This window comes from Mobula birostris, unplaced genomic scaffold (assembly GCF_030028105.1).
Source record: "Mobula birostris isolate sMobBir1 unplaced genomic scaffold, sMobBir1.hap1 scaffold_4454, whole genome shotgun sequence".
NCBI lineage: Eukaryota > Metazoa > Chordata > Chondrichthyes > Myliobatiformes > Myliobatidae > Mobula > Mobula birostris.
In genome coordinates this window covers 322-26,769 of record NW_027277564.1, presented here as the reverse complement: position 1 = coordinate 26,769, position 26,448 = coordinate 322, and the positions used below count along the sequence as shown (strand labels likewise).

Below are 26,448 nucleotides of genomic sequence, written 5' to 3'. Positions count from 1 at the left end.
TTCCTCACTAAGTATATTTAAGATACAGTTAGATAGATTTTTACATAGTAGGGGGATTAAGGGTTATGGGGAAAAGGCAGGTAGATGGAGCTGAGTTTACGGATGATCTTATTGAATGGTGGGGGCAGGCTCAATGGGCCAGATGGCCAACTCCCGCTCCTATTTCTTATGTTATATTTCTTATTTTGGATCTCCCCCTCCCCTTCCCACTTTCAAATCTCTTACTAACTCTTCCTTCAGTTAGTCCTGACGAAGGGTCTCGGCCTGAAACGTCGACTGCACCTCTTCCTAGAGATGCTGCCTGGCCTGCTGCGTTCACCAGCAACTTCGATGTGTGCTGCCTTATGTTCTTAAGTTTTTTTCTTACATTTCAATGAGTTCCCCTCTCAGCCTCCAGCAAGTACAGACCCAGAACCAACAAACATTCCTCATATGATAACCCTTTCGTTCCTGGAATCATCCTTGTCAACCTCCTCTGGACCCTCTCCAATGGCAGCACATCTTTTCTCTGATGAGGAGCCTAAAACTGTTCACAATACTCAAGGTGAGGCCTCACCAGTGCCTTATAAAGCCTCAGGATCACATCCCTGCTCTCGTATTCTAGACCTCTTGAAATGAATGCTAACATGGCATTTGCCTTCCTCACCACCAACTCAACCTGCAAGTTAACCCTCAGGGTGTCCTGCACGAGGGCTCCCGAGTCCCTCTGCATCTCAGATTCCTGGACTTCTCTCCCCTTTCAGAAAATAGTTTTCGCAACGCTCTTAGTTTCAAGGCTTTTCTGGAGGAGCAGAGGGCTGGCCCTCGGGGTGAGATTCTGAATTGGAGAAAGGCCAGTTTTGGTGGCATCAGAAGGGATCTGGCCAGCGTGGATAGGGAGGGGGTGCTTGGCAAGCCGGAGGCCTTTGGAGGTGACGTTGAGAGAGCGCAGGGTCCTGTACATTCCCGTCAGAGCGAACAGACCGGCCAGTGGGTTTGGACAGCGGTCCCCAACCACCGGGCCGCAGAGCATGTGCTACCGGGCCGCGAGGAAACGATACGAGTCAGCCGCACCTTTCCTCATTCCCTGTCACGCACTGTTGAACTGGAGCATAGGGTTGCCAACTGTCCCGTACTTGCCGGGACATCCCGTATATTGGGCTGAATTGGCTTGTCCCATACGGGACCGCCCTTGTCCCGTATTTCCCCTGCTAAGGTAGAGCGTTCCTACGAAACCTTTCGTGCCAAAATGGCGTGAAGCGAAGAAGCAATTGCCATTAATTTACATGGGAAAAGTTTTTGAGCGTTCCCAGACCCAAAAAATAACCTACCAAATCATACCACATAGCGCATAAAACCGAAAATAACACTAATATATAGTAAAAGCAGGAATGATATGATAAATACACAGCCCATATAAGGTAGAAATAATGTATGTACAGTGTAGTCGGGAAGATTAAAGCAAAACTGATTTGTGGGGGGAAAATCAGCACGTACGCACATGTGCACATCACATATGCGCACGTCACGCCTGTGCAAGGCTTCATGGTCATGGTAGTCTTTCCCGGGGTAAACACCAGTGTCCTGTATTTGGGAGTGAGAAAGTTGGCAACCCAAACTGTAAAAGACATGTTGAGGTGAGCTTAACCCTACTTGAATACACACCCCACCCCCGGGCGGCCAGTCCGCAAGAGTATTGTCAATATTAAACCGGTTCGTGGTGCAGAAAAGTTTGGGGACCCCTGGGTTTGGGGGATCTCAGTGCGGAGGAGGAAGTGCAGAGCACGGTAGGCAGGGAGATAAACGAGGGGCTTGAGGAGTACGAGAAAGGACAGATGACGCCTCAGGAAAAAAAGGAATCGTGAGGGTCAATCCATTGGCATCCGTTTTCACCCACTCAGGAGTCTGCAGTTTTGAGGCCATTGACTGTGTATGGGTCACGTGAAGAGGAAACGCTGGCTGCCTCGAGGGGAACAGCGAGGCAACTACCCAGGGCCCGACGAGGTGTTCCCTCAGGCCCTGCGGAAGACCGGTGTGGGTTACTTTAAAATCAAAAGCCCCCGCCCTCCCCCCCAGCTGCGGGCAGGGTGCTGGAGGCCCGAAAGATGACCAGTATTGTTCCCGCTGGCCAGGAACAGCTCCAAGCGCAAGGTGGGAAATGCCATCAGTTTGGAGGCGACCCAGACGGAATATAAGGTGTTGTTCCTCCAACCTGAGTGTGGCTTCATCTTTACAGTAGAGGAGGCCGTGGACAGACATGTCAGAATGGGAATGGGATGTGGAATTAAAATGCGTGGCCACTGGGAGATCCTGCTTTCTCTGGCGGACAGAGCGTAGGTGTTCAGCAAAGCGGTCTCCCAGTCTGTGTCGGGTCTCGCCAATATATAAGAGGCCACATCGGGAGAACCGGACGCAGTATATCACCCCAGCCGACTCACAGGTGAAGTGTTGCCTCACCTGGAAGGACTGTCTGGGGCCCTGAATGGTGGTAAGGGAGGAAGTGTAAGGGCAGGTGTATTAGAGTTTGGCTTCGCGGGAGAAGCCAGAGACAGGTGGGAGATAGTTGCCTGTCTGACTGGAGGCCTGTGACCAGTGGAGAGCTGCAGGGTTCGGAGCCGGGTCCGTTGCTGCTTGTCGTCTAGATCGACGATCTGGGTGATAACGCGGTGAACTGGGTGGGCAGATTTGCGGGTGACACCAAGATTGGGGGAGTCGCGGACAGCGAGGAAGGCCATCAAAGCTTTGCAGTGGGACCTGGACCAGCGGGAAAACATGGATTGGGAAAACAGCTGATGGGATTCAACGCAGACAAGTGCGAGGAGCTGCACTTTGGTAGGACCAACCAGGGTAGGTCAGACACAGTGAACGGTGGGGCACTGAGGAGTGTGGTGGAACAGAGGGATCTGGGAACACAGGTCCATAACTCATGGAAAGTGGTGTCACAGGTAGACAGGGTCGTAAAGAAAGCCTCAGGCACATTGGCCTTCACAAATCAACGTACTGAGTACAGGAAAGGGGATGTTGAAGTTGGGTAAGATATTGATGAGGCCGAATTTGGAGTATCGTTTGCAGTTTTAGTCACCAATCCACTGGAAATATGTCAACAAGGTTGAAAGACTGTAGAGAAAATTGAATAATAATAATACTTCATTGGTCCCCAGTGGGAAATTATTGACAAGGATTGTTGGAGGACCTCAGTTACAAGGAAAGATTGAGTAGGTTAGGATTTTAGTCCTTGGAACGAAGAAGATCGAGAGGAAATTTGACAGGCGTACAAAATGATGAGGGGTCGTAAAGGAAGCTTTTAGCACGTTGGCCGTAAATCAGCGTATCGGGTACCGGAGATGGGATGATAGGTGGAAGCTGTCGAGGATGTTGATGAGGCCTGATTCGGAGTACTGAGTGCAGGTTTTGGTCACTGGCCTCCAGGAAAGAGGCAAACAAGATTGAAAGAGGCGCGGGGGGAAATTTACAAGGCCGTCGCCGGGTCCCGGGGAGCTAGAGGGAAAGGTTGAACAGACTCGGACTTGATTCCCTGGGGTGCAGGAGAACGAGGGGGAGATTTGGTAGAGGGTTGCTAAATTATGCGGGGTACAGGCGGGGTGAAGGGTTTTTCCACTGAGGGCGGGCCAGGCCAGAAGGAGAGGTCATGGGTTAAGGGTGAAAGGTAAGAAGAACCCGAGGGGCGGGGGGGGGGTAGTTTCTTCACTCCAGAGGGGGTGGAACTACAGTGGGCTCGACTGCAACATCTTGAGGCCTTTGGAAATGTACGCAGACAGGCGGGTTGGGGGGGGTTACGGCCCAGGGGCGAGTTGGCGGGACTGGGCAGGATAGGATAGGCACGGACTAGACGGGGATGAGGCGGGCCTGTTGCTGGGCAGTATGACTCAAAGAAAAAGTCGTGACACGGAGTTCTGTGGTAGAAGGTGGCAGAACAGTAACAGGACCCAGAATAAAGCGTGAAACGGCTACGGAGAACAGGCAAGCGTTAAAGCCTACTTTAAAGCACGTGGCCAAGTGGTTAAGGCATTCGTCTAGTGATCTGAAGGTCGCTGGTTCGAGCCTTGGCTGAGGCAGCGTGTTTGTGTCCTTGAGCAAGGCACTTAACCACACATTGCTCTGCGACGACACCGGTGCCAAGCTGTATGGGTCCTAATGCCCTTCCATTGGACAATAACGGTGACGTGGAGAGGTGAGACTTGCAGCATGGGCAACTGCCGGTCTCCCATACAACCTTGCCCAGGCCTGCGCCCTGGAAACTTTCCAAGGCACAAATCCATGGTATCACGAGACTAACTGATGCCTAAACAAAAAAAGTCGACTATGCATTCTGCTACGCTTTCCCCTTGCACAGCACTGACAGGAGCAACTCTCTGCAGAAAGCCATGCCAAGCAGGATTTAGTTGTCCCCTCGGACAGCGACAACCAAAACCAAGTTCGCCAATTCCACGCTGCCCCAGCAAGCACTCAGTGGCCGCTTTTGCCTCTTGCACGGGGTGGGGGACCTCCCTCACGTGTGTTCTCTGGTGTAGAGCACGCACATCCGCGGCCTTCGAGCTCTGACGCCTGGTGTGCTCAGAGGCGCTCTTCTGTGCGCCGGCGCTATACCGCCGGGGGTGGGGGGTGGTGTTTACCCGACTAGCCCTTTCTGGTGCCACAAACATCCCACGGTCAGATCACATTTCCTCCCCCATTCTGACGTTCGGTCTGAACAACAACTGAACCTCTTGACCGTGTCGGCGTGCTTTCGTGCGCCGAGCTGCTGCCACCTGATTGGTTGCTTAGATACTTTCATTGACGAGCAGGTGCGTCTGATAGAATAGCCACAATGGGTCCAACACCAACTCCCGGAGTCACTCCCCAGTCTCCTACATGCCAGCCAATAAAGTCTCCCTCCCTCCGTAACTCAGTCCCTCCAGCCCCAGCGACATCCTCGTAAATCTCCCTCTGCAGGCTTTCCCGTCCGATGCCAGCCTTCCTGCAGCAGGGCAACTGAATCCGAACACAACGCTCGAGATGCGGCCTCACTAACGTCTTGCAATTGTAACGTCTTGTAATTTGTGCTCGAAGGCTCATTTATCGCCAAGTGCACAGGGTACACAACTCGGAAATTCTTCTTCTCCAGATAGCCACGAAACCAGGAAAGAGAAGGACGACAGCATGATCGTCAGTCCCCAAATCCCTCCTCTCCACACAAAACAAAAATAGAGCAGGCACATCGACCTGCAAATCCCACACCCCGCACACAAAACAAAAGGAGAAAGATCGGGCAAAAACACAGAATATGGAAAAAAAAAACACCACCATAAGACTGAATAAAAATCCACAGACCAAGTCCACATCCAAAACGCACAAAACCTGCCAGCAGACAGGAGGAAATCTGCTGACGCTGGAAATACAAGCAACACACACAAAAAATGCTGGTGAACGCAGCAGGCCAGGCAGCATCTACAGGAAGATGTACAGTCGACATTTCTGGCCGGGACCCTTCACCAGGACAGGATCCCGGCCCGAAACGTCGACTGTACCTCTTCCTATGGATGCTGCCTGGCCTGCTGCGTTCACCGGCATTTTCTGTGTGCGAAACCTGTCAGCATTCTCCATCACCGAGGCAGAGTAATCTCTCTAGTGACATAAAGGCAGTCTTCCCCTTTCCGCAGCAGAGGGTACTCAGAGCCCTGACTGATGAAGGCCAGCACGCCAAACTTTTACCGTCCTGTCTACTTGCATCCCCACTTGAAGGGAACCGTGTACCTGTACCCCAAACTCCCTCTGTTTTACAACACTCCCCAGGGCCCTGCAGCTTCACCGTGAAAGTCCTACCTCAATCTGACTTTCCAAAACGCAACAACTTAACACTTATCGAAATTGAACTGCAATTGCCATTCCTTGGCCCACTTATCAAAATTAAACTGCATTTGCCATTCCTTGGCCCACTTACTGAAATCAAACTGCATTTGCCATCCATCAGAATTACACTGCATTTGCCATTACTTGGCCCACTTATCAAAATTAAACTGCATTTGTCATTCCTTGGCCCACTTACTGAAATCAAACTGCATTTGCCATCCATCAGAATTAAACTGCATTTGCCATTCCTTGGCCCACTTACTGAAATCAAACTGCATTTGCCACCCATCAGAATTAAACTGCATTTGCCATTCCTTGGCCCACTTACTGAAATCAAACTGCATTTGCCATCCATCAGAATTAAACTGCATTTGCCATTCCTTAGCCCACTTACTGAAATCAAACTGCATTTGCCACCCATCAGAATTAAACTGCATTTGCCATCCTTTGGCCCACTTCCTCAGCTGATCAAGACTCCCATGTAAACCGTAATAACCATTTTCACTGTCTCTGTCCATTCGTTTGTCCATTACGTGCCGTGTCGCACAACGTGGACGATCAAGATCTTTCTACGGCCATGGTTGTCCTTGGCCAATTTTTTTTTCCCTACAGAGGTGCTTCGCCATTGCCTTCTTCTGGGCAGTGTGTCTTTACAAGTTGGGTGACTCCCCCCCCCCCCGCCCCACCCAAGCCACGATTGATACTCTTCGGAGATTGTCTGCCTGGCGTCGACAGCGGCATAACCAGAACTCGTGCTCTGCACTGGCTGCTCATACGACCACCCGCCCCCCCATTGCCTCACGTGACCCTGATCGGGGCGGTGGGTGGGCTAAGCAGGTGCTAAACCTGGCCTGAGGGTGACTTGCAGGCCAGCGGAGGGGAAGGGGGCGCCCTGCACCTCCCACAAAGATGCAAAGACGTTTCACCAGCCTCAGGCACAGCTCGCCTCCCGTTGTTATCTGACTAATGGACGGCCCCCCTCCCCTGGTTCAATATCACAGGCTTGGCCTCGCAACCCACCCTAGTGTGATTCTTGTGCTTCATTTCATTTTCACTTAAAAAATTTTTTCATTGATACATAATCTTCTACATCTTCTAAAATGGTACAAGACTTAACAAATTGATATATATACAGCTAAGAGGATACAGCAAAGAGGATTCGAGTACAGGAGCAGGGAGGTACTACTGCAGTTGTACAAGGCCTTGGTGAGACCACACCTGGAGTATTGTGTGCAGTTTTGGTCCCCTAATCTGAGGAAAGACATCCTTGCCATAGAGGGAGTACAAAGAAGGTTCACCAGATTGATTCCTGGGATGGCAGGACTTTCTTATGATGAAAGACTGGATCGACTAGGCTTATACTCGTTGGAATTTAGAAGATTGAGGGGGGATCTGATTGAAACGTATAAGATCCTAAAGGGATTGGACAGGCTAGATGCAGGAAGATTGTTCCCGATGTTGGGGAAGTCCTGAACGAGGGGTCACAGTTTGAGGATAAAGGGGAAGCCTTTTCGGACCGAGATGAGGAAAAACTTCTTCACACAGACAGTGGAGAATCTGTGGAATTCTCTGCCACAGGAAACAGTTGAGGCCAGTTCATTGGCTATATTTAAGAGGGAGTTAGATATGGCCCTTGTGGCTACGGGGGTCAGGGGGTATGGAGAGAAGGCTGGGGCGGGGTTCTGAGTTGGATGATCAGCCATGATCATAATAAATGGCTGTGCAGGCTCGAAGGGCCGAAGGGCCTACTCCTGCACCTTTTTACTACGTTTTAATAAAGCTGAAAAAGAACTTATCAAAAAAGAATATGATAATGAAAAAAATATATTTTTATAAAGCAGCAAAAAAAAAGAGAACCTCAACTAACTGAAAGAAAAAAAACCACTAACTACAAGACAAAGAAAAAGAAAAAAGACAAAAGTAAAAAAAAAGGAGAAAAAAAACCAAATCCATTAGGAACCAGCTCCCGGAGCAATACGTCTTACAATCATCTATATATATATATACAGAGAAGAAAAATCATCAGCCACCAGTTCACATTTATATAAAGTAAGATTGGAAGGAAACCATAAGAGCCCCATCTTCTTTCAAAATCAAATCGACGATCAAAAGTTCTACTTCTAATTTTTTCCAAACTAAGACATAACATTACTTGAGAAAACCATTAAACGAACGTAGGGACAGAGGTAAATTTCCATTTCAATGAAATAGCCCTCCTTGCCAACAGAAGTAACGAATGCAATTACATGTTGGTCTGAAGATGAAATACCCTGAGTATGACCAACCCCCGAGTCGCTCCTCAGCCTCCCACCATCCAGGGAACGAAGTCCCGACCTCGCTCCCTCTCCGCGACTCAGTCCCTCGAGCCCCAGCAAGCATCCCTGCCAATCTCCTCTGCACTCTTCCTGGGGTGAACAGCACCTTCCCAGCGCCAATCAGAATCATTCCGTTGCTTTATGGCAGCAGCACAGTGCAATATATAAAATATACGCTAACTTACAAATTAATATGAGGTTTATTGTACTCAACGTCAGTGAGACGGAAGAGCTGATTGTGGACGTCAGGAAGGGTAAGATTAAGGAACACATACCAATCCTCATAGAGAGAGAACTGATTGTGGACGTCAGGAAGGGTAAGACGAAGGAACACATACCCAATCCTCATAGAGGGATCAGAAGTGGAGAGAGTGAGCAGCTTCAAGTTCCCGGGTGTCAAGATCTCCGAGGATCTAACCTGGTCCCAACTTATCGAAGTAGTTGTAAAGAAGGCAAGACAGCGGCTATACTTTATTAGGAGTTTGAAGAGATTTGGCATGTCAACAAATACATGCAAAAACTTCTATAGTCATACCATGGAGAGCATTCTGACAGGCTGCCTCACTGTCTGGAATGGAGGGGCTACTGCACAGGACCGAAAGAAGCTGCAGAGGGTTGTAAATCTAGTCAGCTCCATCTTGGGCACCAGCCTACAAAGTACCCAGGACACCTTCAGGGAGCGGTGTCTCAGAAAGGCAGCATCCATTACTAAGGACCCCCAGCACCCAGGACGTGCCCTTTTCTCACTGTTACTGTCAGGAAGGAGGTACAGAAGCCTGAAGCCACACACTCAGCGATTCAGGAACACTTCCCCTCTGCCGTCCGATTCCTGAATGGACATTGAACCTACGAACAGCACCTCAGTACTTTATTATTTCTGGTTTTTTTGCACGACTTAAACCACTTAATAGACAAGCAGATACTTAATGTAACTCCAACTTTTCCTCTGTATTCATTTATCACACGTTTCATTGTACCGCTGCCGTAAAGTTAACACGTTTCACAACGTACGCCGCTGGTTTTGACTCCTGCATCCCGGACCTCTCTCCGTAAATCAGTCCCTCGACACCAACATCCTCCGAAATCTCCCTCTGCAACCCCTCCAGCTCAAAGGCAGGGAAACGCAAGCTGAGCACAGCTCCCCCCCCCCCCCCCCGAGTGCGTCCCTGGACCGGGGGGGGGGGGGGGGCGTAACCTCCCAATTTGATCGCTCGCCGCCCCGAGCGACCAGCGTCACTGCGCCAGGCCAGGGCCCCCCACCCCCTCCGGGATCGGCTCTGCCAGGCCCACTCACCTTGGTCTCGGTCCGCCGCGTGGTCCCGTCCTCGTCCATCTCCAAGGAGACGATGGAGGCCGGGGGGTCGGGGTCCTCCTCCCCGTCACCGTCTCCTCGATGTAGGGTCCGGGGTCCTGCAGCATCCTGGCACGCGGGCTGTAGGGGAAGGGAAGGTCCTGCGGGCCAGGGCAGAGAGAGGGGAGACCGTCACCACCAGGGAGGTGCGAGAGAGGAAGCCTGGAGGAGAGCGGCATGGGCGTGAGGGAGGGGAGGGCGAGGGAGGGAGAGGAGGAAAGGGTGAGTGAGGAGGGGGAGAGGGGGCAAAAGGGTGGGGAGGGAGGCAAAACTGAGAGGGAGGGGAGGGATTAGTGAGGGGGAGATGGGAGGGAAGGGAAGGGTGAGGGGGAGATGGGAGGGAAGGGTGAGGGGGAGATGGGAGGGATTGGTGAGGGGGAGATGGGAGGGATTGGTGAGGGGCAGATGGGAGGGAAGGGGAGGGGGAGGGGAAAAGGAGGGAAGAGTGAGGGGAGGGAAGAGTGGGGGGAGGGAAAAGGGAGGGAAGAGTGAGGGGAGGGGAAAAGGAGGGAAGAGGGAGGGGAAAAGGAGGGAAGAGGGAGGGGAAAAGGAGGGAAAGTGAGGGGAGGGGAAGGGAAGGGGAGGAAGGGAAGAGTGAGAGGAGGGAGGGAAGAGTGAGGGAAGAGGGAAGGAGCACAGGGCAGGAGAAGGCACTTTGTCACCCACCTTGGGTCCGTTCTGTTGCGGGCTGTCCGTTACCAGCCAGCGATCGGGCTGACCACTGCCATAAACAGGTCCGTTAGTTATCTGTGTAGTGAGACAGGGTCAGCAAGCCATCGGGAGAGCTCCAGCACCCCCCCAATCTCCGTTAACACCCAGTCCCTCACCGTCTCCGTCAACCCCCACCCTCCCCCTACACCTCTCCCTGTCTCCAGCACCCCTTCCTCCCTGTCTCCATCAACCCCTCCCCCCCTACACCCCTCCCTGTCTCTGCCATCCCCTCACTCCCAAACACCACCCGGTCTCTGTCACCCTCTTCCTCCTCTGCAGGTCCTGGGAAATGGGATTCTGTTTGGTAACTGACCCTAATATGGTGAAGGAGAGTGTGTCTGTGTGTCGGGGGGGGGGGGGGGGGGTGGTTAGAGAGTGTCAGTGTCAGAGAGTCAGAGTGTGTCAGAGGGTCAGAGAGTGTCAGTGTCAGAGTGTCAGAGAGTCAGAGGGTGTCAGTGTTAGAGAGTCAGAGTGTGGTCAGGAGGTCAGAGAGTGTCAGTGTCAGAGAGTCAGAGAGTGTCAGAGGGTCAGAGAGTGTCAGTGTCAGACTGTCAGAGAGTCAGAGTGTGTCAGAGGGTCAGAGAGTGTCAGTGTCAGAGAGTCAGAGAGTGTCAGTGTCAGAGTGTCAGAGAGTCAGAGGGTGTCAGTGTTAGAGAGTCAGAGTGTGTCAGAGGGTCAGAGAGTGTCAGTGTCAGAGAGTCAGAGAGTGTCAGAGGGTCAGAGAGTGTCAGTGTCAGAGTGTCAGAGAGTCAGAGTGTGTCAGAGGGTCAGAGAGTGTCAGTGTCAGAGAGTCAGAGAGTGTCAGTGTCAGAGTGTCAGAGAGTCAGAGGGGTGTCAGTGTTAGAGAGTCAGAGTGTGTCAGAGGGTCAGAGAGTGTCAGTGTCAGAGAGTCAGAGAGTCAGAGTGTGTCAGAGGGTGTCAGTGTTAGAGAGTCAGAGTGTGTCAGTGGGTCAGAGAGTGTCAGTGTCAGAGGGTCAGAGAGTGTCAGTGTCAGAGAGTCAGAGTGTGTCAGAGGGTCAGTGTCAGAGAGTCAGAGTGTGTCAGAGGGTCAGAGAGTGTCAGTGTCAGAGTGTCAGAGAGTCAGAGTGTCAGTGTCAGAGAGTCAGAGTGTGTCAGAGGGTCAGAGAGTGTCAGTGTCAGAGGGTCAGAGGATCAGAGAGAGTTAGAGTGTGTCAGAGGGTCAGAGAGTGTCAGTGTCAGAGGTCAGAGGATCAGAGAGTGTCAGAGTGTGTCAGTGTCAGAGAGTGTCGGTGTCAGAGTGTCAGAGAGTCAGTGTCAGAGTGGGTCAGAGAGAGTCAGAGTGGGTCAGTGTCAGAGCGTCAGCGTCAGAGGGCCAGAGAGCCAGAGAGGGTCAGAGCGGGTCAGAGGGTGTCAGTGTCAGAGAGTCAGAGCGTCAGCGTCAGAGGGTCAGAGTGAGTCAGAGTGGGTCAGAGAGGGTCAGAGTGAGTCAGAGAGGGTCAGAGGGCCAGAGAGAGTCAGAGAGTCAGACTCTGAGTGTGTGTGTGTCTGCGTCTGAGTGTCTGTCTCTGAGCGTGTGAAGGCTGATGAATGCTCTTAAAATCATCTGGACACCTGGAAATTCTCGTCCCGTTGTTATGTTTGGGAGGGCAGTGGGGAGAGCGCACTGCGGAGAAAGGGGGAGGTGGGGTGGGGAGTTCCGGGAGATAGGAGCTGGGGGACAGAGGGAGCCCCGCTGGGGTCGGAGGGGCAGGGACGGATGACGCACTGGGGGGGGGGTGAGGAGAGGTGAAACGGAGAGAGGACGGGGGCGTGTGGGGGATGGAGAGAGAGGAAGCAGAGCGGCAGGGAGGGAGCGCCACAGGAGAGAGGGGGGGAGAGAGAGAGAGAGAGAGAGAGAGAGAGAGAGGGCGGGGGAGGGAGCCACGATGACTGAAACTGATCAAGATTATTCGCCAGCTCAACCTTGGCAGGCTCATCGCGTGCAACGCCCTGCTCGACTTTACGGGAATCCTTACGAGACTGTTTGACTGAGGTGTGGTCAAATAGCAGCCGGCTCGGCAGCGGAAGGCGGCAGGGAGATCACGATAAACCCACTGCTGGGCAAGGGTCAGTTTACCAAACAGTGACTCATTAACGAGCTCCACCAGCGAAACAGCCTCACCGCACCGGAGTTCGCGGCTCCACAGTCACTCCCAGGGGAACCCCGCCCGTTCCCGTCCACACTCCCAACGGGACCCCCCTCCCCACTTCCCATTCTCCCCCAGCGCCCGCACCCCCACTCTCCAACAAAGACGCTGAACTTGCAGCTGCCGCGGGGGGTGGAGTGAAATGGTGGAATGAAACACGGAAAAAGGAACGGACAGCCAATGACAAAGACGGGAGACGTGACAGGACGAAAGGTGCTAATGAAGCAGCAGAGAATTTCCTGATGCAGAAGCAAAACTCAACGCAGTCCTGATGGTGCAGGACAGTCTTTCTGCAACAGCTTTCAACAATCCACTCGTTCCACAGACCCCACCCTCTCCCACACCACACACAGACGTCAAGATGGGCTGTGGCAGACACCGGGAGCACCCAGCTTCACTGGGAGATCCGGGGAGGGGGGGGGGGGTTGACATAGAGGGAGCTCCACACCGTGTCTGACCGGTGTCCCGCGAGCGCTCGGTGTCCACACTGGGGATAAAGTGGGGGACACACTGTGGGGGTGATGTAGAGGGAGATCCACACCGTGTCTGACCCGTGTCCCGGGAGCGCTCGATACCCACACTGGGGATAAAGTGGGGGGGACACACTGTGGGGGTGATGTAGAGGGAGCTCCACACTGTGTCTGACCCGTGTCCTGGGAGCGCTCGGTGCCCACACTGGGGATAAAGTGGGGGGGACACACTGTGGGGGTGATGTAGAGGGAGCTCCACACCGTGTCTGACCCGTGTCCCGGGAGCGCTCGGTGCCCACACTGGGGATAATGTGGGGGGGGGACACACTGTGGGGGTGACGTAGAGGGAGCTCCACACCGTGTCTGACCCGTGTCCCGGGAGCGCTCGGTACCCACACTGGGGATAAAGTGGGGGGGGACACACTGTGGGGGTGACGCAGAGGGAGCTCCACACCGTGTCTGACCCGTGTCCTGGGAGCGCTCGGTGCCCACATTGGGGATAAAGTGGGGGGGGGACACACTGTGGGGGTGATGTAGAGGGAGCTCCACACTGTGCCTGACCCGTGTCCCGGGAGCGCTCGGTGCCCACACTGGGGATAAAGTGGGGGGGACACACTGTGGGGGTGATGTAGAGGGAGCTCCACACCGTGTCTGACCCGTGTCCCGGGAGCGCTCGGTGCCCACACTGGGGATAAAGTGGGGGGGGGGGGACACACTGTGGGGGTGATGTAGAGGGAGCTCCACACCGTGTCTGACCCGTGTCCCGGGAGCGCTCGGTGCCCACACTGGGGATAAAGTGGGGGGACACACTGTGGGGGTGATGTAGAGGGAGCTCCACACTGTGTCTGACCCGTGTCCTGGGAGCGCTCGGTGCCCACACTGGGGATAAAGTGGGGGGAGGGGGGACACACTGTGGGGGTGATGTAGAGGGAGCTCCACACCATGTCTGACCCGTGTCCCGGGAGCGCTCGGTGCCCACACTGGGGATAAAGTGGGGGGGACACACTGTGGGGGTGACGTAGAGGGAGCTCCACACCGTGTCTGACCTGTGTCCTGGGAGCGCTCGGTGCCCACACTGGGGATGAAGCAGATGGGTGATGGAGTGAATGAGATGGAGGTGGACGAACGACAGGTGATGGAGGTGAGATGGGGGTGAACGAGGCAGGTTACCTGCCGATTCCAGCTCGGGTCCCCGTGCTCGGGGCTGTGTACTGAGTGGAAGGACGTGTCCCTCCTCTCCTTCTCCAGGGCCTGCGTCAGCCTCTCGAACTGCACCTCCTGCTCCCGGACGCAGGCCAGGATGTCGGCCGCAGACTCAACGGCCGGGCCCTCCATGGTGGTGGGAGGGGGGCCCTGAGGGAGGGGAAGAGACTGGGTGATCCCGGGTCCGAGATGCAGGAGCAGAACAATTCCCAGCCAGCAAACCCAGCACACACAGAGGGCAGACAGGGAGACGGGGAGAGACGGGATGACTGAGACACGGGAGAGAGGGGCGATGGAGACGGGGAGGGGTGTAGGGGAGGGAGGGGGTGACAGAGAGGAGGAGGGGTGTAGGGGAGGGTGGGGTGTAGGGGAGAGAGGGGGTGACGGAGACGGGGAGGGTGTAGGGGAGAGAGGGGGTGATGGAGACGGGGAGGGGTGTAGGGGAGCGAGGGGGTGACGGAGACGGGGAGGGGTGTAGGGGAGAGGGGGTGACAGTGACGGAGATGGGTGTAGGGGAAGGAGAGGGTGACAGAGTGGGGGAGGGGTGTAGGGGAGGGAGAGGGTGACGGGGACAGGGAGGGAGAGGGTGACAGGGACAGGGAGGGAGGGACTGTCAGGGAGGGGTGTAGGGGAGGAAGGGGGTGACGGGGACAGGAAGGGAGGGACTGTCAGGGAGGGGGTGACTGGGACAGGGAGGGAGGGGGTGACGGAGACCGGGAGGGGGTGACGGGGACAGGGAGGGAGGGACTGTCAGGGAGGGGAGACAGGTACAGTGAGGGAGGGGTGACTGGGACAGGGAGGGAGGGACTGTCAGGGAGGGGAGACAGGTACAGTGAGGGAGGGGTGACGGGGACAGGGAGGGAGGGACTGTCAGGGAGGGGTGACAGGTACAGTGAGGGAGGGGGTGACGGGGACAGGGAGGGAGGGACTGTCAGGGAGGGGTGACAGGTACAGTGAGGGAGGGGTGACGGGGACAGGGAGGGAGGGACTGTCAGGGAGGGGGTGACGGGAACAGGGAGGGAGGGGGTGATGGGGACAGGGAGGGAGGGACTGTCAGGGAGGGAGTGACGGGGATAGGGAGGGAGGGGGGTGACGGGGACAGGGAGGGAGGGACTGTCAGGGAGGGGGTGACGGGGACAGGGAAGGAGGGGGTGATGGGGACAGGAAGGGAGGGACTGTCAGGGAGGGGGGTGACGGGGATAGGGAGGGAGGGGGGTGACGGGGACAGGGAGGGACGGTCAGGGAGGGGGTGACGGGGACAGGGAGGGAGGGACTGTCAGGGAGGGGGTGACGGGGACAGGGAAGGAGGGACTGTCAGGGAGGGGGTGACGGGGATAGGGAGGGAGGGGTGACGGGGACAGGGAGGGAGGGACTGTCAGGGAGGGGGTGACGGGAACAGGGAGGGAGGGGGTGATGGGGACAGGGAGGGAGGGACTGTCAGGGAGGGAGTGACGGGGATAGGGAGGGAGGGGGTGACGGGGACAGGGAGGGAGGGACTGTCAGGGAGGGGTGACGGGGACAGGGAAGGAGGGGGGTGATGGGGACAGGAAGGGAAGGGACTGTCAGGGAGGGGGTGACGGGGATAGGGAGGGAGGGGGGTGACGGGGACAGGGAGGGACGGTCAGGGAGGGGGTGACGGGGACAGGGAGGGAGGGACTGTCAGGGAGGGGGTGACGGGGACAGGGAAGGAGGGACTGTCAGGGAGGGGGTGACGGGGATAGGGAGGGAGGGGGGTGACGGGGACAGGGAGGGAGGGACTGTCGGGGAATGGGTCCCCGCGGTAGTGGGGGTGTGTGTAACAGCGAGGACAGGGGCCCGTGACTGGGACGTCTGACGATCTCCCCAAGCTGTGGTTGTGCGGAGAGAGTTGACAGTCTCTCAAAACCCACCACAAAGCCACGCCCAGCCTCCTACAGGAGTGAAGCGTCGCGGGAGGGGAGGAAGGGCAGGAGAGAGGGGAGAGAGAGCCGGAACAGAGAGGAGACGGGTTGGAGTCGGGGAGGAATTTCAGGAATGCCCTGATCTCATCACCTTGCTGGATGAGATGGATCATGCGATTAGACCCGAGTTGGAACACAGCCCCCGCTCTGTCCGGGCTGCAGGCAGAGTCTGCAAGAGCAGCCTTCGCCCCACCCTGGCTGGGAGGGGGGGGACGGGATCTGTTCACCACTGCACCCCCACACCCCCCTCTCTGAATCTGGGAATGGGGGGGGGGGGGTCAGCAGGGAGGAGGGGTTCTGAGGCACACACTGAGGGAGGGGAAATGCAGAGGGACTCTCTCTCCCTCCATCCGTCCCTCTCACTTTCGCTCCTCACCCCCCTCGCTCCTCCTCCCTCCCTCTCTCCCCCTCTTCTTCCCTTCCCCCTCCTCTCCCCGTCTCTCTCTCCATCTCCCCCTCTCGCTTCCTGGCCCCCATTCCCCAATCACTCCCTGCCTCCCCTCTCCTCCTGCAGACCCCCCCTCTCTCCCCGCCCTGCTCTCACCCTCTCTGTGCATCTCCCCCACCCCTCTCCATCCTCACTCCCCCAATTACTCTCCCCCCCACTCCTCTACCGCTTGCTTCACACACCCCCTCGTAATCTTCCTTCCCCTCCTCCCTTTCCCCTCTTCCTCTCTCCCCCCTCCTGCTGAGTCTCCTCGCACAGAGGCCCGCCCCTCGTCCCCGAGGGCAGTCTGATGGGGTGGGGGGGGGCGCGGGTGGGTCTCGTGAGCGGAGAGCCACGGGTTCGAATCTCACTGGGGCCCCCCTAGAGAGGAATACCTCACACTCCCCCCACCTCACCCGGTCTCCTTCCCTCTCTCGCATCCCCCCCTGAGACGCAGGGTGGGGCCAAGCAGAACGTCGGCCTGCGTGGAGTTCACACGTTCCCCTCGATCTGGGGCTGCCCCGGGTCACACCGAGGGGTAGGCGGGTGGGTCAGTCGTGTCGGGGGTGGGGAGGGGGGGCAGTGAGATGAAGAGGGAAGGGGGACAAGTGGGGAAGGGGGACAGGCAGGTATCGGGGGGGGGAATCAGAGACTGAACCCAAGGCCTCCCGGAAGGAGGGGCAAATCTCACCGTGTCACGGTGGGCAGGACAGGCTCTGGCCCCCTACCCCTCGTACACTCCCCTCCCATCTCCAACTCCTACCCCCTTCTTCTGCCCCCACTCCTAATTACCCCCTCCCTATCGCCCCACTCGCTCTCCCTCCATCTGCCCCTCCCCTTCTCACTATGTCTCTCTTCTCCCCCCCCCCCCAACCTTTACTGTCACCAAACTCCCTCCCCTCCCCTGGTAATCTTTCCCACTACCTACTCCTCTCCCATTCACTCTCTCTCTGTCTCTCTCTCCCCGCCCACCCCTTCATCCCCTGACTGTCTCCAATCTCCCTCCCGTCCCCCGGGGCCTCAATCTTCCCTGGCTCCCCCTCCCCACCACCCCGCAGAGCGCGAGAGGAGGGGGATGGCGTAGTGGAGCCCAAGGGAAGTGAGAGGGGTAGGAGGGAGCGGAGGAGGAAGAGAGTGAGGGCAGGAAGCAGAAGGCGCCTTTTCCCACCACTACGGTGGGGCAGGCAAGCCCCGACAGGCAGGAGCCTTGGCCGGGATCAAATGCACACCAGTCTGTACAAGCCGTCGCAGGGTTATGGCTGCTGCCCTACCCTGTGTGCTGAAAATCCACCCCCCACCCCAACTTCAGCCGAGCCGGAGATGGAGCGACCACCCCCCCTACCCCCAGACTCCCCGCCACAACACCTCCTCTCCGCTTGCCCGGGATGAGTTCGGCGGCGGGAAGCCGCAGGGAGGGGGACACCGTGGGAGCTCCACCCACATGCTGAGGCCCTGTGGCCCCTGTCTGCCCCCCTGCCCAAGGAAGCAGGCCCAAGTGACCGACCGGGAGGAGCAGGGGGCAATGGAGGGCCAGCTGTCCCAGCATGCATTGCAGCCAGGAAAGCCCCCTATAAATGCAATGGGGCAATGGGCGAGGTTGGGGGGCGGGTGGAATACATAGGTTTGCCCTCGAGGGGCTTCCTGGTCCACCGGGCACGCTGGAGTCACATTACCAGGGGATGAAAAGCCAGCTCCTTTCCTCTCCTTCCTTCCCCCCCTCTCGTTCTCTCTCTATACACACACACACACACACACAACCCTCCACTTCTCATCTGACCGCATCCTCACCCCTCCCTGCTTGTCTGTCTCTCTCTCTCTCCACGCCCTCTCTTCAACTTGATTTCACCTGCAATCCGCGCGGCCTGTTCTCTTACCCTTCCCCTCCGTCCAGCTCGGTCACCTTGGAAACCAACACCGCCCTTCTCCCACGCCCACCCTCTGTCGCCGAGGATCTGACTCACACGGACACGACACTCCTCGGCCTCGTCCTGCTCTCCCTCCCTCTGGTCACACACAAACCTCTCCTCCCCCCCACACACCTCCCACACCTCTCCCCCATCCCTACCCACTTGTCTCTCTCCACACAAACCCCGCACCTCGACTCTCCACTCACCCCTTCAACATCTCTCCCTCGCCCCATCATCTCTCCCACGCCCCATCATCTCTCCCTCACCCCCACATCTCTCCCTCTTCCCTTCATCTCTCTCCCCCATCTCTCCATCGCCCCCCACATCTCTCCCTTGCCCCATCATCTCTTCCTCACCCCCACATCTCTACCTCGCCCCCCCACATCTCTCCCTCTCCCCTTCATCTCTCACCCCACATCTCTCCCTCGCCCCCACATCTCTCCCTCTTCATCTCTCTCCCCCCACATCTCTCTCTCCCCCTCATCTCTCCCTCACCCCCTCATCTCTCCCCCGCCTCTTCATCTCTCCCCCCACATCTCTATCTCTCCCCCACATCTCTCCCTCGCCTCCCCACATCTCTCCCTCTCCCCCTCATCTCTCCTTGCCCCCATCATCTCTCCCTCGCCCCCATCATCTCTCCCTTGCCCCATCTCTCCATTGCCCCCCACATCTCTCCCTCTCCCCTTCATCTCTCCCCCCCCCTCATCTCTCCCTCACCCCCCTCATCTCTCCCTCGCCCCTTCATCTCTCCCCCACATCTCTCCCTCTCCCCCACATCTCTTCCTCACCCCCACATCTCTCCCTCACCCCCTACATCTCTCCCTCACCCCCACACCTCTCCCTCGCCCCCACACCTCGCCCCCCACATCTCTCCCTCTCCCCTCATCTCTCCCTCGCCCCATCTCTCCCTCTTCCCTTCATCTCTCTCCCCCCACATCTCTCTCTCCCTTATCTCTCCCTCACCCCCCACATCTCTCCCTCGCCCCCCACATCTCTCCCTCGCCCCCCACATCTCTCCCTCGCCCCCACATCTCTCCCTCTCCCCTTCATCTCTCCCTCTCCCTCTCATCTCTCCCTCGCCCCCATCATCTCTCCCTCGCCCCCACCATCTCTCCCTCTCCCCATCATCTCTCCCTTGCCCCCACATCTCTCCATTGCCCCCCACATCTCTCCCTCTCCCCTTCATCTCTCCCCCCACATCTCTCCCTCTCCCCCACATCTCTTCCTTGCCCCATCTCTCCCTCGCCCCCTCATCTCTCCCTCACCCCCTCATCTCTCCCTCTCCCCTTCATCTCTCCCTCTCCCCTTCATCTCTCCCTCATCTCTCCCTCGCCCCCTACATCTCTCCCTCACCTCCACACCTCTCCCTCGCCCCCACACCTCTCCCTCGCCCCCCTCATCTCTCCCTCGCCCCCACATCTCTCCCTCGCCCCCACATCTCCCTCTTCCCTTCATCTCTCTCCCCCCACATCTCTCTCTCCCTTATCTCTCCCTCACCCCCTCATCTCTCCCTCGTCCCCCACATCTCTCCCTCGCCCCTTCATCTCTCCCCCACATCTCTCCCTCTCCCCTTCATCTCTCCCCCACATCTCTCCCTCTCCCCCACATCTCTCCCTCTCCCCTCATCTCTCCCTCGCCCCCATCATTTCTCCCTCGCCCCCATCATCTCTCCCTCTCCCCATCATCTCTCCCTTGCCCCCACATCTCTCCATTGCCCCCCACATCTCTCCCTCTCCCCTTCATCTCTCCCCCCACATCTCTCCCTCTCCCCCACATCTCTTCCTCGCCCCATCTCTCCCTCGCCCCCTCATCTCTCCCTCACCCCCTCATCTCTCCCTCACCCCTTCATCTCTCCCTCACCCCTTCATCCTCTCCCCTTCATCTCTCCCTCGCCCCCTACATCTCTCCCTCACCTCCACACCTCTCCCTCGCCCCCACACCTCTCCCCCCACATCTCTCCCTCACCCCCATCATTTCTCCCTTGCCCCCATCATCTCTCCCTCGCCCCCACATCTCTCCCTCTCCCCATCATCTCTCCCTTGCCCCCCACATCTCTCCCTCTCCCCTTCATCTCTCCCTCTCCCCCTCATTTCTCCCTCGCCCCCATCATCTCTCCCTCGCCCCCACCATCTCTCCCTTCTCCCCATCATCTCTCCCTTGCCCCCACATCTCTCCGTCTCCCCTTCATCTCTCCCTCACCCCCACACCTCTCCCCCCACATCTCTCCCTCGCCCCCCTCATCTCTCCCTCACCCCCCTCATCTCTTCCTCTCCCCCACATCTCTCCCTCTCCCCCACATCTCTCCCTCACCTCCACATCTCTCCCACTCTCCCAACATCTCTCCCCCCACATCTCTCCCTCGCCCCCCTCATCTCTCCCTCACCCCCACATCTCTCCCTCTCCCTCCACATCTCTCCCTCACCTCCACATCTCTCCCACTCTCCCAACATCTCTCCCTCCCCCTCATCTCTCTCTCTCTCTCATCCCTCATCTCTCTCTCCCCTATATCCCTCCCTCTTCCCCCAACCATTCTCCCTCCACATCCCTCCCTCTCCACAGACACCTACATCAGCAGTAATAATCCGAACTCCTCTTCACATGACTCCAGACACTCAACTCCAAACTCCCAGTACCCTGCCCCCTCCTCAACAACCGTCATCCCAAAACAAACTGGGCGTTCTCTCCTTTGTGTTGCACACCGAAACCTCTCTCTCCCACCCCCACCGCTACACAACCCCCACACCGACCAGACACACAGCCTCCCAGCCCCCCTCACACCATCGCTATCCCTCAACAAATCCCTCACACAAAATCACACTCTCTTCGCCACACAACTCCTGTCCCTCTGCACATCGAACTGTCCCAGATGAGGCTACACAACTCTGTCACCATCGGACCCCCCCCCCCACACCATCTCCTCCCAACACCTCCCTCACACAACACTCACCTCTCTCTCCCATACACGGCATCTCCCCATCTCCCCCCATCACACACACATCCATCTCCCTCTCTCTCTCACATACTCACCCATCTCCCCCTCACACACACACCCATCTCCCCCTCTCACACACCCATCTCCCCCTCTCTCACACACCCATCTCCCCCTCTCTCACACCCATCTCCCCCTCACACACACACACACCCATCTCCCCCTCTCTCACACCCATCTCCCCCTCACACACACCCATCTCCCCCTCACACACACACCCATCTCCCCCTCTCTCACACACCCATCTCCCCCTCACACACACACCCATCTCCCCCTCACACACACCCATCTCCCCCTCTCTCACACCCATCTCCCCCTCACACACACACACCCAAGTCCCCCTCTCTCACACCCATCTCCCCCTGACACACACACCCATCTCCCCCTCACACACACACCCATCTCCCCCTCACACACACCCATCTCCCCCTCACACACACCCATCTCCCCCTCTCTCACACCCATCTCCCCCTCACACACACACACCCAAGTCCCCCTCTCTCACACCCATCTCCCCCTCACACACACACACCCATCTCCCCCTCTCACACACACCCATCTCCCCCTCTCTCACATACCCATCTCCCCCTCTCTCACACACACACCCATCTCCCCCTCTCTCACACCCATCTACCCCTCTCTCACACCCATCTCCCCCTCACACACACCCATCTCCCCCTCACACACACACCCATCTCCCCCTCTCTCACACACACACCCATCTCCCCCTCTCTCACACACACACCCATCTCCCCCTCTCTCACACCCATCTCCCCCTAACACACACACACCCATCTCCCCCTCTCACACACACCCATCTCCCCCTCTCTCACATATCCATCTCCCCCTCTCTCACACACCCATCTCCCCCTCACACACACACACCCATCTCCCCCTCTCTCACACCCATCTCCCCCTCACACACACACCCATCTCCCCCTCACACACACACACCCATCTCCCCCTCTCTCACACCCATCTCCCCTCACACACACCCATCTCCCCCTCTCACACACACCCATCTCCCCCTCTCTCACATATCCATCTCCCCCTCTCTCACACACCCATCTCCCCCTCACACACACACACCCATCTCCCCCTCTCTCACACCCATCTCCCCCTCACACACACACCCATCTCCCCCTCACACACACACACCCATCTCCCCCTCTCTCACACCCATCTCCCCCTCACACACACCCATCTCCCCCTCACACACACACACCCATCTCCCCCTCTCTCACACCCAACTCCCCCTCACACACACACACCCATCTCCCCCTCTCAAACACATAAACCCATCTCCCCCTCACACACACCCATCTCCCCCTCACACACACACCCATCTCCCCCTCTCTCACACACACACCCATCTCCCCCTCTCTCACACCCATCTCCCCCTCACACACACACACCCATCTCCCCCTCTCAAACACATAAACCCATCTCCCCCTCACACACACACCCATCTCCCCCTCACACACACACCCATCTCCCCCTCTCTCACACACACACCCATCTCCCCCTCTCTCACACCCATCTCCCCCTCACACACACACACCCATCTCCCCCTCTCAAACACATAAACCCATCTCCCCCTCACACACACACCCATCTCCCCCTCTCTCACACCCATCTCCCCCTCACACACACACACACCCATCTCCCCCTCTCTCACACCCATCTCCCCCTCTCAAACACATAAACCCATCTCCCCCTGACACACACACCCATCTCCCCCCCTCACACACACCCATCTCCCCCCTCACACACACCCATCTCCCCCTCTCACACACACCCATCTCCCCCCTCACACACACAAAACCATCTCCCCCTCTCACACACACACACCCATCTCCCCCTCTCACACACACACCCATCTCCCCCTCACACACACACACCCATCTCCCCCTCACACACACACGAACCCATCTCCCCCCCTCACACCCATCGTCCCCTCACACACACACCCATCTCCCCCTCTCACACACACCCATCTCCCCCGCTCAAACACATAAACCCATCTCCCCCTCACACACACAAACCCATCTCCCCCTCACACACACACAAACCCATCTCCCCCTCACACACACACACCCATCTCCCCCTCACACACACACACACAAACCCATCTCCCCCCTCACACACACACACCCATCTCCCCCTCACACACACACCCATCTCCCCCGCTCAAACACATAAACCCATCTCCCCCTCACACACACAAACCCATCTCCCCCTCACACACACACAAACCCATCTCCCCCCTCACACACACACACCCATCTCCCCCTCACACACACACGAACCCATCTCCCCCCCTCACACCCATCGTCCCCTCACACACACACCCATCTTCCCCTCTCACACACACCCATCTCCCCCTCTCAAACACATAAACCCATCTCCCCCTCTCACACACACCCATCTCCCCCCCCTCACACACACACCCATCTCCCCCTCACACACACAAACCCATCTCCCCCTCACACACACAAAAACCCATCTCCCCCCTCACACACACACACCCATCTCCCCCTCACACACACACGAACCCATCTCCCCCCCTCACACCCATCGTCCCCTCACACACACACCCATCTCCCCCTCTCACACACACCCATCTCCCCCGCTCAAACACATAAACCCATCTCCCCCTCACACACACAAAAACCCATCTCCCCCTGACACACACACACCCATCTCCCCCTCACACACACACACACCCATCTCCCCCTCACACACACACACCCATCTCCCCCTCACACACACACACAAACCCATCTCCCCCTCACACACACACACCCATCTCCCCCTCACACACACACACCCATCTCCCCCTCACACACACACAAACCCATCTCCCCCTCACACACACACACCCATCTCCCCCTCACACACACACACCCATCTCCCCCTCACACACACACACACCCATCTCCCCCTCACACACACAAACCCATCTCCCCCTCACACACACACACCCATCTCCCCCTCACACACACACACCCATCTCCCCCTCACACACACACACAAACCCATCTCCCCCTCACACACACACCCATCTCCCCCTCACACACACACACCCATCTCCCCCCTCACACACACACAAACCCATCTCCCCTCACACACACACACACCCATCTCCCCCTCTCTCACACACACACAAACCTATCTCCCCCTCTCTCACACACACACCCATCTCCCCCCCTCACACACACCCATCTCCCCCTCACACACACAAAACCATCTCCCCCTCTCTCACACAAACCCATCTCCCCCTCACACACACACCCATCTCCCCCTCACACACACAAACCCATCTCCCCCCCTCACACACACAAACCCATCTCCCCCCTCACACACACAAACCCATCTCCCCCCCTCACACACACACGAACCCATCTCCCCCTCACACACACACCCATCTCCCCCTCACACACACAAACCCATCTCCCCCCCTCACACACACAAACCCATCTCCCCCCTCACACACACAAACCCATCTCCCCCCCTCACACACACACGAACCCATCTCCCCCTCACACACACAAAACCATCTCCCCCTCACACACACACACACCCATCTCCCCCCCTCACACACACACACACCTATCTCCCCCCCTCACACACACAAAACCATCTCCCCCTCCCTCACACATACCCATCTCCCCCCTCACACACACACACCCATCTCCCCCTCACACACACACACAAACCCATCTCCCCCTCACACACACACACACACACACCCATCTCCCCCTCTCTCACACACACAAAACCATCTCCCCCCTCCCTCACACATACCCATCTCCCCCCTCACACACACACACCCCATCTCCCCCTCACACACACACACAACCCATCTCCCCCTCCCTCACACACACAAACCCATCTCCCCCTCACACACACAAACCCATCTCCCCCCCCTCACACACACAAACCCATCTCCCCCTCACACACACACACCCATCTCCCCCCCTCACACACACAAACCCATCTCCCCCCCTCACACACACACCCATCTCCCCCTCTCACACACACCCCATCTCCCCCCTCACACACACAAACCCATCTCCCCCCTCACACACACACACCCATCTCCCCCTCTCACACACACACCCATCTCCCCCTCACACACACAAACCATCTCCCCCCCTCACACACACAAACCCATCTCCCCCCCTCACACACACACCCATCTCCCCCTCACACACACAACCCATCTCCCCCTCACACACACACATACAAACCCATCTCCCCCCTCACACACACAAACCCATCTCCCCCCCTCACACACACAAACCCATCTCCCTCCCTCACACACACAAACCCATCTCCCCCTCACACACACACACACCCATCTCCCCCTCACACACACAAACCCATCTCCCCCTCACACACACACACCCATCTCCCCCTCACACACACACACTCATCTCCCCCCCTCACACACACACACCCATCTCCCCCCTCACACACACAAACCCATCTCCCCCTCCCTCACACACACAAACCCATCTCCCCCTCACACACACACACCCATCTCCCCCTCACACACACACACTCATCTCCCCCCTCACACACACAAACCCATCTCCCTCCCTCACACACACAAACCCATCTCCCCCTCACACACACACACCCATCTCCCCCCCTCACACACACAAACCCATCTCCCCCTCACACACACACACCCATCTCCCCCCCTCACACACACAAACCCATCTCCCCCCTCACACACACACCCATCTCCCCCTCTCACACACACATACAACCCATCTCCCCCCTCACACACACAAACCCATCTCCCCCCCTCACACACACAAACCCATCTCCCTCCCTCACACACACACCCATCTCCCCCTCACACACACACACTCATCTCCCCCCCTCACACACACAAACCCATCTCCCTCCCTCACACACACAAACCCATCTCCCCCTCCCTCACACACACAAAACCATCTCCCCCTCACACACACACACACCCATCTCCCCCTCACACACACACACCCATCTCCCCCTCACACACACACACCCATCTCCCCCCTCACACACAACCCATCTCCCCCTCACACACACACACCCATCTCCCCCTCTCACACACACAAACCCATCTCCCCCTCACACACACACAAACCATCTCCCCCTCACAC

General features: G+C 57.4%; 1 protein-coding gene across 1 annotated transcript; it reads right to left on the bottom strand.

Annotated features, from left to right (window-relative positions):
- Positions 1-2,555: 2,555 nt before the first annotated feature.
- Positions 2,556-16,848, bottom strand: LOC140193214 (uncharacterized; the record flags this gene model as incomplete). The annotated part of the gene is made up of 5 exons (XM_072250609.1): positions 16,810-16,848; positions 13,994-14,176; positions 10,162-10,242; positions 9,439-9,596; positions 2,556-2,733 (listed from the first exon to the last, which is right to left on the bottom strand). Coding segments are annotated over exons 1-5 (624 nt in total), but the record flags the coding sequence as incomplete, so codon positions are not given.
- Between the last annotated feature and the right edge of the window lie 9,600 nt (positions 16,849-26,448).